Below are 12620 nucleotides of genomic sequence, written 5' to 3' on the forward strand. Positions count from 1 at the left end.
CGTGACGGCCGGCACCCCGCCCCCCCCCCCCCCCGCGGTGCTGCGCAGCCGCGGCCGCCTCGGGCCGTACCAATGCAGGGAGCCACGGGGGGGGGGAAGGCGGACTTGCCTCCTCTGCCTATTGGGCTTTCCCGGCTCCAGGGCAACCGGCATCAACAGTGGGCGGGCGGGTGGCCCCGGGCCCAGCCGCTCGGCCCTCGGCCCTGGCAGCGCCGGTCGCATCGAGGGATGTACCGGCTCCGGCAAGTGGGCTCTGCTCGGTTCCCTCGCTACTCGCCCGGCCGCCCGTGCCCCTGAGGTGCTGCCGCTGGGTCTCCTGAGTCGTGTCGGGCTGCCGAGGGCGCCAGGTCACTCCCGTTCATCCCTGCACCGGCGACCTTTGCCTCTGTAGAATTTAATTCCAGGTCTGTTCATTTTCGGTAAATTACTCCTATCCTCCCCGTCAGTAATGCCAAGGAGCTTCAAAAAAGAAAGAATTACTTCAAACTTTTTAAAACTTCTGTGGGCTGAGCATGAGCAAAACGTGGCTCGACCTTGCATAGCGTTCCAGCAGATTATTTTTTATAATAAAATATATAAAATCCATATTATTATACATATTTCCACTGCTGTGCCGCTGCTGCTTCCCGCTCTGCGCCGCCCTGCCACACGCAGCTAAGGCGTGACAGGATCTCTCCCAGTTCTCTGCTGCCTGGGGTATTTCTGTTCCTATTTTCCATCTTGCGTTTGCCCCCGTAGTTAATACCAACACGGGACTGATCGGCGTTGTCTTTAGTCTGTCTTCCACCTCGCTGTCTTGACTTCCCTGCTCTCTTTCGAGCTGTAGGGATGCAGTTACTTCAGGTATTTGTTTGCATATCCTTGTTTTTTTGGATAGTTCTTGTATTTCGTGACTTTCAAGTAGCTCTCCTACCAGATTAACCGATTTCTTCTACCTTCATTTCCATTCCTGGTGAGCTTGCCATATATTGTTACCTCCTCATCAAGGCAGTTCTTCCTCTCGCTGATTTCGGTTCCCATCTCTACAAGTTGTCACTTGGGGAATCAGATCCCTGGTAATCCTAGTGCTGAGCCGGCAATCTGTTCAAGCCCTTGACTCCCTTACGCTTGTTGACTGCGCATTTTCCTTAGTTCTGTCAGGCTCCAATGAGGGCGATGATGAGGAAAAACTAACGTTTACTGGACATCATTTGCATTAAAACCAAGAAGAAGCTGGAGATATTTACCATGACCGAGTCTTGGATTAGTTAGAGGGCTTCCAAAACTCCACTTTTGTGTTTTACCCCAGATTTGTCCATATGCTGACCTTCTCTACCATTATTAGGAAGTGACTGAAAACCATTGCCGGAGATAACCCACAAAATGAAGGAGGAGGCTGCTCGGAATGTTTTATTACTAGCTGATAACACCGCCGAAACCTCTCATCTTAGCACTCAGAGATACCTGTTAAAAATTTTGACCCAAACCACATAAATTCAGTAAGACTTGCACCAATTGTACTACAAATGCATTTGGTTTTCTCTCTCCGCTTATATGTTTGAAATTTAACAGAGGTGATATAACGGGGTCTAAATCCCACATAGTCTACATGTCCTATAAGCACTAAAGCTGCCAGTCATATTGTAGATTACTTCCTTTGGATTCCATTTATTGCTAACATTTTTCACCAAAACTTCTTGCATTTTACTTACATAAACTTTTTGTTTACAGTTGTGGACTGCTTATAGAATCTGAGGTAGAACACATAAACCGGAATACGTCAACGCTTCTAGTGCAGTGCTCTGTCACACAGATCCCACCATGCCTGTGGAAGGGAAAAGCGATATGGAGAGGATTGGCCTCTTCAGTGAAATGGGTTATATTACCATTGGAGATAAATATGTATCACATTATGTACGTAAGTATATTTAATTTTAATCACTGTTTAGTGATAGGGACCACCTCTAGTACCCAGCTACTTTCAGAATCACTATTTTCTAATATATATTTTTTTCCTATTAGAAGGAACTGCTTTTTCATGCATGGCCTTTGCTCAGGTCTGTATTATTAAGAGAAAGGCTTGATATGTTGCAATGTATATATCGAAGAAAGGAAAAATGGAGCAAAACTGAAAAATATGTATGCATAATAGATGGATAAAACCTTTTAGTGCATACAATTCTTTTTAATATTAATTATTTCCAAGTTACCAGTAGTCTCCTGCTTTTGCAAAAAACAGTAGTTTTTTGTGTGCTCTTTCAGCAGGTTTTTTGTAACTGACAGTTACACTGTCATTGTTTTTAAATTAGTGTTGCAATTTTTTTTCTCTTCTGATCTGACTCACATGTGTGAGATTCCTGTCCAGTTTTTTTAAAGAATATTTTCCTTTTCTCGTTGTTTAATAGGAATACTCATTGAGAAAGGTAATTTTTGTAATTAGTAAGGTTACAGAGGCTAACCCTCCGTAGTTGCTTTGAAGTGATAATGCAGAATAATCCTGGCTTCTCAATACAATATTGTCATTATTTTTAAATTAGTGTTGCAATTTTTTTTCTGACACATTTCTACCGCACTGAGCTGCTGGGGATTCAAAACCCAACTGGAGGCACTTAAGCCATTCTACCTGGTCTGTAATCAATGAGAGAGAGAGATGCTCCGCTGTAATATGTGTTACTCGTAGTATATGAATAGGCGTCAGCTCTAACTCGGATTGTAGTCTCTCCATTGCCTGTAAAGGAAGTGCAGGGATTAGAAAAATAAAACTAGATGCTTTGGATACCTTCTAATAGCATTGTCTTTCAGACACAATCATTTACATGCGTGATTTACAAGTTAAATGCTCTGTACTGCATTCTTTGAGTCACCCAGATCCAGACCTTAGTTTTTTAACGTAGGCTAAGAGAAGCACTAACATCGAACAGTTATTTACAGTGCTTGCTTTTTTAAAGGCCCTTTTAACGAAGCTGCGAGCAAGAACAGACAGATGTTACCTGAGGGGACCAAAACAATGTCAGCTCTGCAGGCAGGTTATTTTGAGCCTCAGTTTGTGAGGATTTTCGATGGTGAAGCCTACTCAGACCCTGTTCAGCTAAGGAGACGCTATAGATTGGCAGAATCAAAGAAAAATTTGGGCAAAGCTTTCCTTCCCACTAATGGAGACAAACTGCAGTAAGTGTTGTGAAAATGTTTTAAATTGACCTTTTTTCTATTCTATATGCTAAAGAAGACTTTCACAGATTATTTCTTTTAAAACCTGTAATAAGAGTACAATATTGTTGTTTTATACAGTGTAGTGTTAGTCAGTACTAAGCAAAGAATTTTGAGCAGCAACGCAGGGAAGGCTGAACACAGCTAGAAATCAGGTCCTGATGCTTGCTCTTAACTTCTGTTTTTTTACTGTAAACAGTTTTCTTACCCTTTAGCTTTGTATTTTCAATGAAAGTGAAGACGGCTATAGGAAAAGGGTGTGGATAATTAACAAATGAATATTTCATTTTAATTTAGGAGGAAACCTGTTGGAACTTGACAAATACAATATCTTCTCCCTCACATTTCTAAGCCTCCCAAAATAGAGATGGCATAGATATTGCATCAATAGTAGGGCCATTATCCAGGTGCAGCTTTTTCCTCTCAGAGAATCCTTATCCATTCTTTTTTTTGCTAGACAAAATACCAGTTATCCTATAGGATAATCAGAAGATGTTACAGAGTTGAGGAATATATGCAGAATATTAAAATAAATGCATCTCTGCTATTTGCACAACATTAATTGCATTACTATTAGTATTCACTTGTGAAAAACAGATAGAGCCTGATTGGTCATTTACAACTATAGAATTTGTTTTGTTCTTGTTGCAGCAATAAGAGACAGGACGATTCAGTCTGTGTACAGGGCCTAGTTCTTACAGTCTCATGGTTCTATTTGGTCATATCTTCCTGCAGCTTTGTTTTTGGAAAGTTTGGAGAGCAACCTCTTGTGTATGTTATATACATATATTTTAGGATGCAAGGATTAGCTATGTGCTGTTGCCTGTTACAGGAACATCTTAGCTTTTAATAGGAAAGTAAGACATGGTGTGTAGGCTTTCTGTTGGATATACGTGTGCTATATCTGATGGGACAGACAATGTGTGAGCCCTGTGTTCAAAACCTTCTTTCAACTACAACTTTATAGCAACCAAATTATTTATCAGGGTTTAACTGTTAGAAACACCTAGGCACTGATTTCAAATCTGTGTCAGTAAGAGTCTGGTTCACTTATGTTCTGGGTTCTGAATTCAACAGTGGAAGTCTTGCTTACAATGAAGACCTCTCTTCCATGTGCTGCCTCCACAAATGCACTTGTTGGCTGTGGGTGCAGCAGCTCCTGCTCTTATTCTTGTTGGAAGACTTTTGAATTATTCTAGAGAGGTACTTTAGGACAGGTTCTTTATTGTCTCTATCCTCCCCTAAATCTGTACTGGCAAAGTAGTACAAAGCAGAGGCTGGGAAAGTGGTTAGGTTGTCTTTTAATGGAATTCTGAAGCAGCTATGGAGAGAAATTACTCATTTCTTAGATCCAAAACTGGCTCCCGTTGTAACCAAGGAACTAGCGCAGAGCTCTGTTGCTGTTCATTGAGTTGTTCTTGGCTGCCTGAATGATGAACAGCTCTTGGGAATCTTTGCTTTACATTGGAGGCACATTTGTTGTTGGCTGCAAATGGAAAGGTTGCAAAGATACCATATTCTGAAGATGTGACTGAAACCTGGGCCTTTCTTCATATGTCTGTTCTCTTTTACTTTGTTACTGGCATATAAAAAGCCTACACACAGAAGTGACGTTTAAAAAATACGAGATAAAGCAGTTAAGAGCCAGGAAACTCCACGATGAAGGTTGTCTGTGCACTGTCAGTTTACCTGTTTTTTTCTATATATGGGTGTATGAAGTCCCTAATTAAAGGAAGGGCAGGTTAGCGTTCTGTGCAAAGATGACAGATGTTATCTTGGCATCCTAATCCTGTCAGTATTCATTAATGGCCCTTTTAAGTAGGAACTCATTGAGACACTTTACGCTCTCCCCACAACAACTGCAGACAGTACAGGCAAAGCAGATGATCTCAGCTATCTGGAGTAGTTGACAGATCTCATACAGTAGCTGCTGTTTATTTTTTTCTGTTCTGTTTTGGGTTTTTGGGGCGTGGGGAAGGAGGGCTGGTTGGCTGGGGTTTTGCTGGACCGCTGTAGCTGAGTGGACCAAATTGCCATTCAGCTATTTCATTAGTTTGTCTCGGTCCTTTTCTCCTCTAATGGCTGTACGATCATGTACTTTGAGACCATGTCATACACTTGTCAGCAAATACTGATTTTCAAGCTGGTCTTTAACAAGCAGTCTTTGTGAATTCCTGAACGTTTGTAGGCAGAGGTATTTCTCCTAAATGAGCTTTTACTTTCTTTCTGTGACAAGACAGAAAGTTAACTAGTTCTAACATCTCCCACAAAAAAACCCTTTCAGACAGGCACCCCACGTTGCCTGCCACGCCATGATCATACCAGCACTGACTTACTGGTCTCTGTAAACTTGTGGGAAAGCCTGTCTTCTCATCATCAAGCATCATGTCTGTTTAACCTGTTCCTCTGGGTCTCTGTTTGTGAATCTGCCTCTAACAGTGTTACTTCACCTTTTTGGTGCAAAATTAAAACAACCTCTGCTAATTATATTATGAAGATACCTTAAAACTTCATCTCTGCTGCCGTCTTGTTTCTTTTCTGTACATAACACGGAATCGCTGTAGTAATAGATCCATGGACAGGAGATCTGATCTGGTTTCGTATTTAGCTTTTGAGATACATGTATTGTTTGGGTTTTCCACTTACTGTCATTTTAGCACACTAGATATGGAAAGCCTGAAATACTTGCAAAACATTAATTAGTGTGTTCATTTGCTATTTTTAGGTGTGGACTTGGCAGCTATTATGGAACCATAGGAGGTTCGTATGCATACTTCAGTCCACAACTGAAAGCCAAAGGAAGATACATTCCTCCTGGAAAGAATTTTTATACTAATCCTGGAAAGAAAGGAACTGGATATGGGTAACTTCACAATATTGCTTCTTGCAGAGTATTTTATTAAATGTTTCTTGAGGTTTGAACACTTAAGTAATTCATTTTGGTTTTACAGTTATGCAAACGTTACCATAGGTGAACAATATCCGCATGAAGCTGATGGGTATGAAGTAGAAAGAATAAATGCAAAGGTAAAAATATTTGTCTTTATTATGTATTAGTGTTATGATTATTTATTACAATTTACATGAATGTTTTGTTCCCCGTGGTGTTTCCTTTAGCTTGAAATCACTAATGTCTATTTAGAAAGTGGAGGAAGGAAAGCAAATTAATGACCATCTTGTGTAAAAAAGATTTAGGTATTGTTCATTTATTATTTTTTCTTTGAGATATCTGGCAGTATCCCATACAAGTTCTACTGTTCAGGATTTGACCTTAATTTTTTAGTTGGAGATCTTAAGCTACAATGCAATAATGACCAATCAATGTCAATAGTGGGAATAATAATACTTCTGTGTTGTTGTCAGAAGAGTGCGACCTCATTATCCTAGACGCTGTGTAAAAAAAACCTGTTCCTTTTTTCATATCTATTCATAAATCTAAGAAACCTTGTACATTTGCTTACACTGATTTTAGTTATCCTGTGTATTTTCGTCATATGTAGTGAAAAATGGCAACAGGAGGGCATTTTTGGTCTGGGGTAAGAGCAAGATTAGAAGAAACAATTCAGCTACCTGCAGTTGAGACAAATTCAGAATCAAAACTAGGCATCCAGGGCAGAAAATGAGAAGAACAGAGAAAAGAGGGAGGCGGGATTGTTTCCACTGGATAGAAAAGAGGAATTTGCTCTGAGACTTTAGCATGAATTACCAGGCGATACTGTATTACTGATGGTACCTTTTATGCTTGTCTTTTAATTGCTTGTAATGTTTTAAACTATTTTATTTTAAGATGGAGTCTGGGAAGAATAGTCAACATCTCCCATGTTGATTGTGTTCTTTGTTCCAAAGAACCAATTCCTAGATAAGCTCAGCTTAGTAAAGTGCTCAGAATCTGGGAAACGTAGTGGCCAGGGTTCCCAAGTGTGAGCAGCTGGGATGCATGCAGGCAGAATTTTCAAGCCTGTATGTATGCATGTAAGCCCAAGATACAGGTATACAATACTGTTAGCCACATCTTAAATGCACAGCGCTTTTCCTGACATTTTCCTACTGTACTCTCATACTGATTGCTGTGCTTCCTGGTCAGTGAAGCTATGTTCCATTACACATGGTGGGTATATAAAATACCTCGATCATCGAACAAGAGCAAAGTCAATGTCAACATTTTTCTCTTAGAATAACATACAGTAAAAGTCCTCAAGACTGTTTCTTTCAATGTATTTGTTTTACAGAAAGAGCAAGAGAAGCATAAACAGCTGGTTAAAGGAGGGCCTTTCAGGTTAAATCTACATCCCCAGGAGTATTTTGACATGAATCCCTATTTCAATGACAAACCTTTGCCACCGGTGAAGAAACCACCTCCAGTGAAACGAGTTGCACCACCTTTCAAACCAAGTTCTCCTGCTAAAAAGGTTCGTTTGTCTTATAGCTACTGGAGACAAAAGATAAATATTCAGATATTTCCTGTTAAAAGCTTTTCTTACAGTACATAAGATAGAAATAAATGTTTGGTTTTGCTATTAATTTCTTATTTTTCTTACAAAAGATATTATTCCATTTAGAATCATGGAATCATAGAATGATTCACTTTGTTTTCAATTTACAAAGCAATGGAATCTTGTTTGACCCAACAACAACTGCTAACCAGTTTCAAGTAACCTAAAAAGCGTTTCACTTTAAAATCTCCAAAGTGCTGTTAATGTGCAGTTAATTGACTGCACGCACCACAAAAAGATATAAAGCAGAAAGTTACGCAATAAACGACAGTAAGACTAGATTGCTGTAGTGAAATGAAATGCTCTCCTATTTTGGACCCTGTCAGTCACTCATACCGTTTTTGAACCCACTAATTAGCCTATATAGACAAACATTGAAAAGATAATTCCTAGAAATGTCACAGGAATGGATAGCTGGGAGAAGCAGAAAAGCTCAGGTTAGTCCCTCTGCTCAGGGAAAGGCTGCAGAATAAACCCCGGAGTAATCTATGGCTTTTCCATCAGCAGACAGAAATTTGGGATGGGCTTTAGAATTTGCCAACTCTTCAGTAGTTAGGAGAAAAGGAGGAAAAGGATGGGAATAAATACACGTGGAAGGGCTTAGAGAACATAAGAAATAAAGCCTGGAGTTAATATGAAGGATATCTAGGAACACAGTTCATTAGTTCCAGTTGCTTAGTGTCATTATTTCTTAAAATCTAAATGGACATTTTTCCATTCCATAAAGCGTTCCATCCTGATATATTTTTTTGATATGAGATACTGAATTTATGGCATTCATCTTAGGTTAAACCTTAATTTCACTTTGAAATGGGTTTAAGATGCATAAATATCTCTCTGTCAAATGACTCCAGATACCCATGTACAGTAACACCCCTTACTCTTTCATTTTTCAGCTCTTCATTTTGGACTTCCAGTGTCAGTCATTTAATATTGTCCTGTGCTAACTACTATTTTCCTATTATTATGTCCTTCATCCTTGACTTATTTGACTGACATTGATTAATCTGAGGAAAATGATGGTAGCAAGGAAAATCTAACTGCTCAGAAAGAGACAGCAAAAATGCCTACGGACAAATAATTGTGTTGGATGTCTGGCCTCAGAGATGAGGCAGCAAAGATCTTTCAGAATATAACTCTGTTTAGAAAAGTTACCTGCTAGAAAGTCAGCACCTCGTCTGGCTGACAGTGCTGGTGATCCTGCTCCAGGCTTCCCATCCTTCACTCCATATATGCTTTCCCTGTATATTTAAATTATGTGTACTTCCCAAGCTACTGCACACTTTCCCTCTCTGCTCTATAAATTCTTACGGGAAAAACTGCTTTATTGTTGATTGAATCACTTACTGCTGCACTTTTCAGGAATGCAGCCTCAGCAGACTGTGGGGTTTAGCTGTACTAGGGGATTGCAAAGAATTAATCAGATCTCTGTGTGTTTTTTAACTAAAATTTGCTGCTCTTGTAGTATTAGTGGACATGATGTTTCCGGAAAAGCCAACGCTGTACTCAGTCCTATAGGTCAGAAAGCATATTGATAATAATGCCCAAGCCCTGCTGCACGTAGCAGTCCCTACACCAGTACTGGGCATGGAGGTGTACTAGTAAACTAGTAGTGACATAGGAATTCCCTTTTTTTGGCATAACATAGCTCATTTTAGTGAGTTATGTTTTTACTGTTTCTGTCACATTTTTAAGATCATTTCCTCAAAATCCAGACTTACAAAAGAACATGTAAAACTAACAATTCATCAAAATAATGACTAAAATTTTCTTCAAAGTTTCCATTGCAAATTAAAGGAATATTTTGGTTTTGCTTTTTTATATAATGTGTCTGCTATTCAGTATTCAGTCTGCTATTCAATATTCTTACTTGCTTTTGCATGAAAAATATTTTAATTAACTCAATTATATTGTAGATTGGCACTTGTAAAAGTTCTTCTTTTTTTCAGTCAGGGGGCATGAAAGGAGGTACATTTGATCCTTACCCAAGCCATTCCGCTGACCCGTATGTAATTAAAAAATCTGAGGCTGTCCCAACTAATAAAGAACGACAGATTTTTCATCCTTCTCCTGGACCAAAGAGCAGGCCTGTTACAAGCATAATAACTTTAAATGTTACAAGGTAAGCTCCTTTAATTTGAGTTCATGTTTCATGTATGCTGTCTACCAAAAGTCATTAGCACAGCTGTTTACTACTGTCTAAAATAACTGAATCAATGAAGGAACGAATTAATAACAAAAGGATAAGAAATGTATAAGGACCTTGGCTTTCGAAATTTGTTCCTACTCTCTTAAGTAAATTCAGGTTACTTTATAAGGCTATAAGTATCATAGTGACCTTCAAAATCATGCTATACAGATATCACTGAAAAATTATTATGTTTTATTCTTTTCTGACTTGATAAATGTAAAAAGGCCAGGAATGTTCCTGTTAAAAACAAAATCTGGTTTTGTTTTCCCTTGTGTTTATAGAATAAAATTGGCTCCCTCTGCTGGCAAACATAATATTAGGTAGTCTAAGCCTGTGAAGCTTTTGGAACGATGGCACTCAAGTTGGATTCCTAACTACAAACATGTCATTGTGCAGAGTTAGAAGAGAATTATAGTACACAGTGTATGTATATAGGTAGATAAGCACATAATTCTTTACTTTTTTGTCTCCCTGAGCTATAACCCTTGTCTTTAAACAAATTTATTTTCTGGTTTTGGCTCATAATTCAAGCAGAAAAACTGTGTTCTTTAGAGTTATTTAGAGAAATCAGTTTCAAATGCAGACTTCTAAGATTGCATGTAGAATAGTTGAGGCTATTATTTTGCATACTCCATGAGTAACATGAAATATTTTAGAAATACTTGATTAAAATTTGAAAAACTCTTAGAGGAATCTGCTTCACATTTTTGATTTGTCTTTTACATATCATATGTGAAGTCTAAGAAATACGTCTTCCTTATTCACCCATCGCTGTTCTATTTACTTCATTTCACCATGTATCAGCATTTGCATAATCACTTTTTAAGCTGCAGGGGTAGTTTACAGTTTGTATTTACACTGACAAGGCAGAAACAGAAGCTACATGTTACTCCACATTGCTTTTCGTTACTAATGGAAAGTAAGAAAGAAAAATAAGCAGGGTAACTACCAACACTGATGTAAGAAAGTAGAAGCTTCTGTGTATGCACTGGAGTTTGTAACCTAGTAAAAGGTAAAAAGAATGGTATGTTGATCTGAGTAGCCTTCTTATCGGTGTAATTGTTTGTATTATTGTTTTGTCAACAGAATAAAAATTAATGTTCGCAAATGAAATGCTTTTATTGGAAAAAACCCCTAACTGTGTGTGAAGTAGGTTTCAAAACTGAAAGGGGGGCACTGATTGTGAAGTATCACAATGTGCTCACAGATACAGTTATGATGGACTCATTAAAAATGTTTGTAAGGAACAACAGAAATTTCACAGAGAGAAATTAAAAATAGTACTTCAAATTCTCCACTACTGTTTTCCTCCTAAGAATTTTAAAGACTGTAATTATTTTTGGTTCATTATTCCTGGGTTTAACAGAAGGAGAATTATGAACTGAATTTACTATAAGTGTGAAGCTCATAGCTCACAGATTTTAAGAAATGTAGTATGACATTTTTCAAATAATCTGCTTCCCCACTGAACTACAGTTCTTTATGTACTTTGCAATGGAAAGCGTATCTTCTGATATTTGGACCGTAATCCTGTAATTGGATTTGCTAGTGTAGATTCCTGCTCTCATGCAGAGCTGCATTGACATAAATTTGACTTCAGGAAGATTCAAGTCATGAAATCTAATTACAGGACTGGGTGTACCACAGTTTTACATTTTTACAAAAGTTCTTGTAATTTGTACAGTGATATTCTACAAAAATCTAGTAAGTCTCTCTTCATTTACATTTCAGATCGTTAAATATAAAGAACTACAAGACTGCACAGCTGACATCTTATTAGGCACAAAAGGGGAAAAGAAGGGTCCAGTTTTCAGACTCTGTAAACTGTTACCAAAGCAAATAAAAATGTGAAAAGTGGAATTCAAGTTCATAGCGTAATCCAATCTCTTTAATTATTGAGAATGCAATCTTTTGTTTCTAAATGTAAAGCTATAATAAATAATTTAAGGTAATTTATTTATTAAGTCCAAGGTTGTATTTTTATATAAATTTTCATCTTAATGCTTAACTGGACTTTTGAAATGCACTTTTATTTTATTGTAATGAGTAATTTGGGTCGCAGATTGACTATATATTGCAGTGGAAGAAAGTACATGTATTTTAAAGTGAGTATCAGTGTATGTATTAACCAAGTTAGTCACATGTGGCCCACAGTGAAACTAAGGTCATTATTTCCCTTTAGTAGAATTACAACTTGTACTTTATTTCAACTATAATTTTGTGTAAGAACTGTCTTAAAAATATATAATTTTTAGTTTTGATGACCTTCTCAAACTGGCTAATACCAAGCACTGTTCAAGACCAGACTACAAGCAGGCTGTTATGAAGGGAGGAGTCATCCTCATTTATTTACCGCTGACTGGATCTCTTTTAATCTGGGAAGTGCTACAACAGGTAAATGTGAAACCTAATGTCACTTTAAAGGGTTTGGTGAAAAAACCCAACAAATCCCAAGAACTGCTCTGAGATGTGCTGGCTACACAGCAGCACGCTTGAAGTCTTATGGAGACGAGCCTGAGGTAATAGGGGCCAACAGGGAAACACCAGTGAAATCCCTCAAAGGAATGAAGGGGAGTTCCCCTAAGAAGGCGACACGGCTGACAGCTCAGCTGCAGTGCCCCCACACCAACGCACGCAGCGTGGGCAACAAACAGGAGGAGCTGGAAGCCACCGAGCTGCTAGAAAGCTATGACCTAGTTGCCATTACTGAAACCTGGTGGGAGGAGTCCTGTGTCTTGAGTGCAGCTACC

The 12620-nt window shown here is 38.5% G+C and overlaps 1 protein-coding gene across 1 annotated transcript; it reads left to right on the top strand.

Annotated features, from left to right (window-relative positions):
- Positions 1-204: 204 nt before the first annotated feature.
- CFAP96 (cilia and flagella associated protein 96) lies at positions 205-11723 on the top strand. The gene is made up of 8 exons (XM_075420145.1): positions 205-404; positions 1711-1897; positions 2928-3147; positions 5912-6049; positions 6138-6213; positions 7416-7595; positions 9629-9801; positions 11602-11723. The coding sequence occupies exons 2-8, from the start codon at positions 1801-1803 to the stop codon at positions 11648-11650; spliced, it is 933 nt and encodes a 310-aa protein (XP_075276260.1). The 5' UTR covers positions 205-404; positions 1711-1800; the 3' UTR covers positions 11651-11723.
- Positions 11724-12620: the final 897 nt, after the last annotated feature.

Source organism: Opisthocomus hoazin, chromosome 5, assembly GCF_030867145.1.
Source record: "Opisthocomus hoazin isolate bOpiHoa1 chromosome 5, bOpiHoa1.hap1, whole genome shotgun sequence".
NCBI classification, from domain to species: domain Eukaryota; kingdom Metazoa; phylum Chordata; class Aves; order Opisthocomiformes; family Opisthocomidae; genus Opisthocomus; species Opisthocomus hoazin.

What these genes read in the sequence shown, in the direction of transcription:
- CFAP96 (XM_075420145.1), top strand. Translation starts at nt 1,801, where the DNA reads ATGCCTGTGGAAGGGAAAAGCGATATGGAGAGGATTGGCCTCTTCAGT. An exon ending in ACTAATGGAGACAAACTGCA is followed by an intron (nt 3,148 to 5,911) that starts GTAAGTGTTGTG and finishes TGCTATTTTTAG; the next exon opens with GTGTGGACTTGGCAGCTATT. An exon ending in CAAGTTCTCCTGCTAAAAAG is followed by an intron (nt 7,596 to 9,628) that starts GTTCGTTTGTCT and finishes TCTTTTTTTCAG; the next exon opens with TCAGGGGGCATGAAAGGAGG.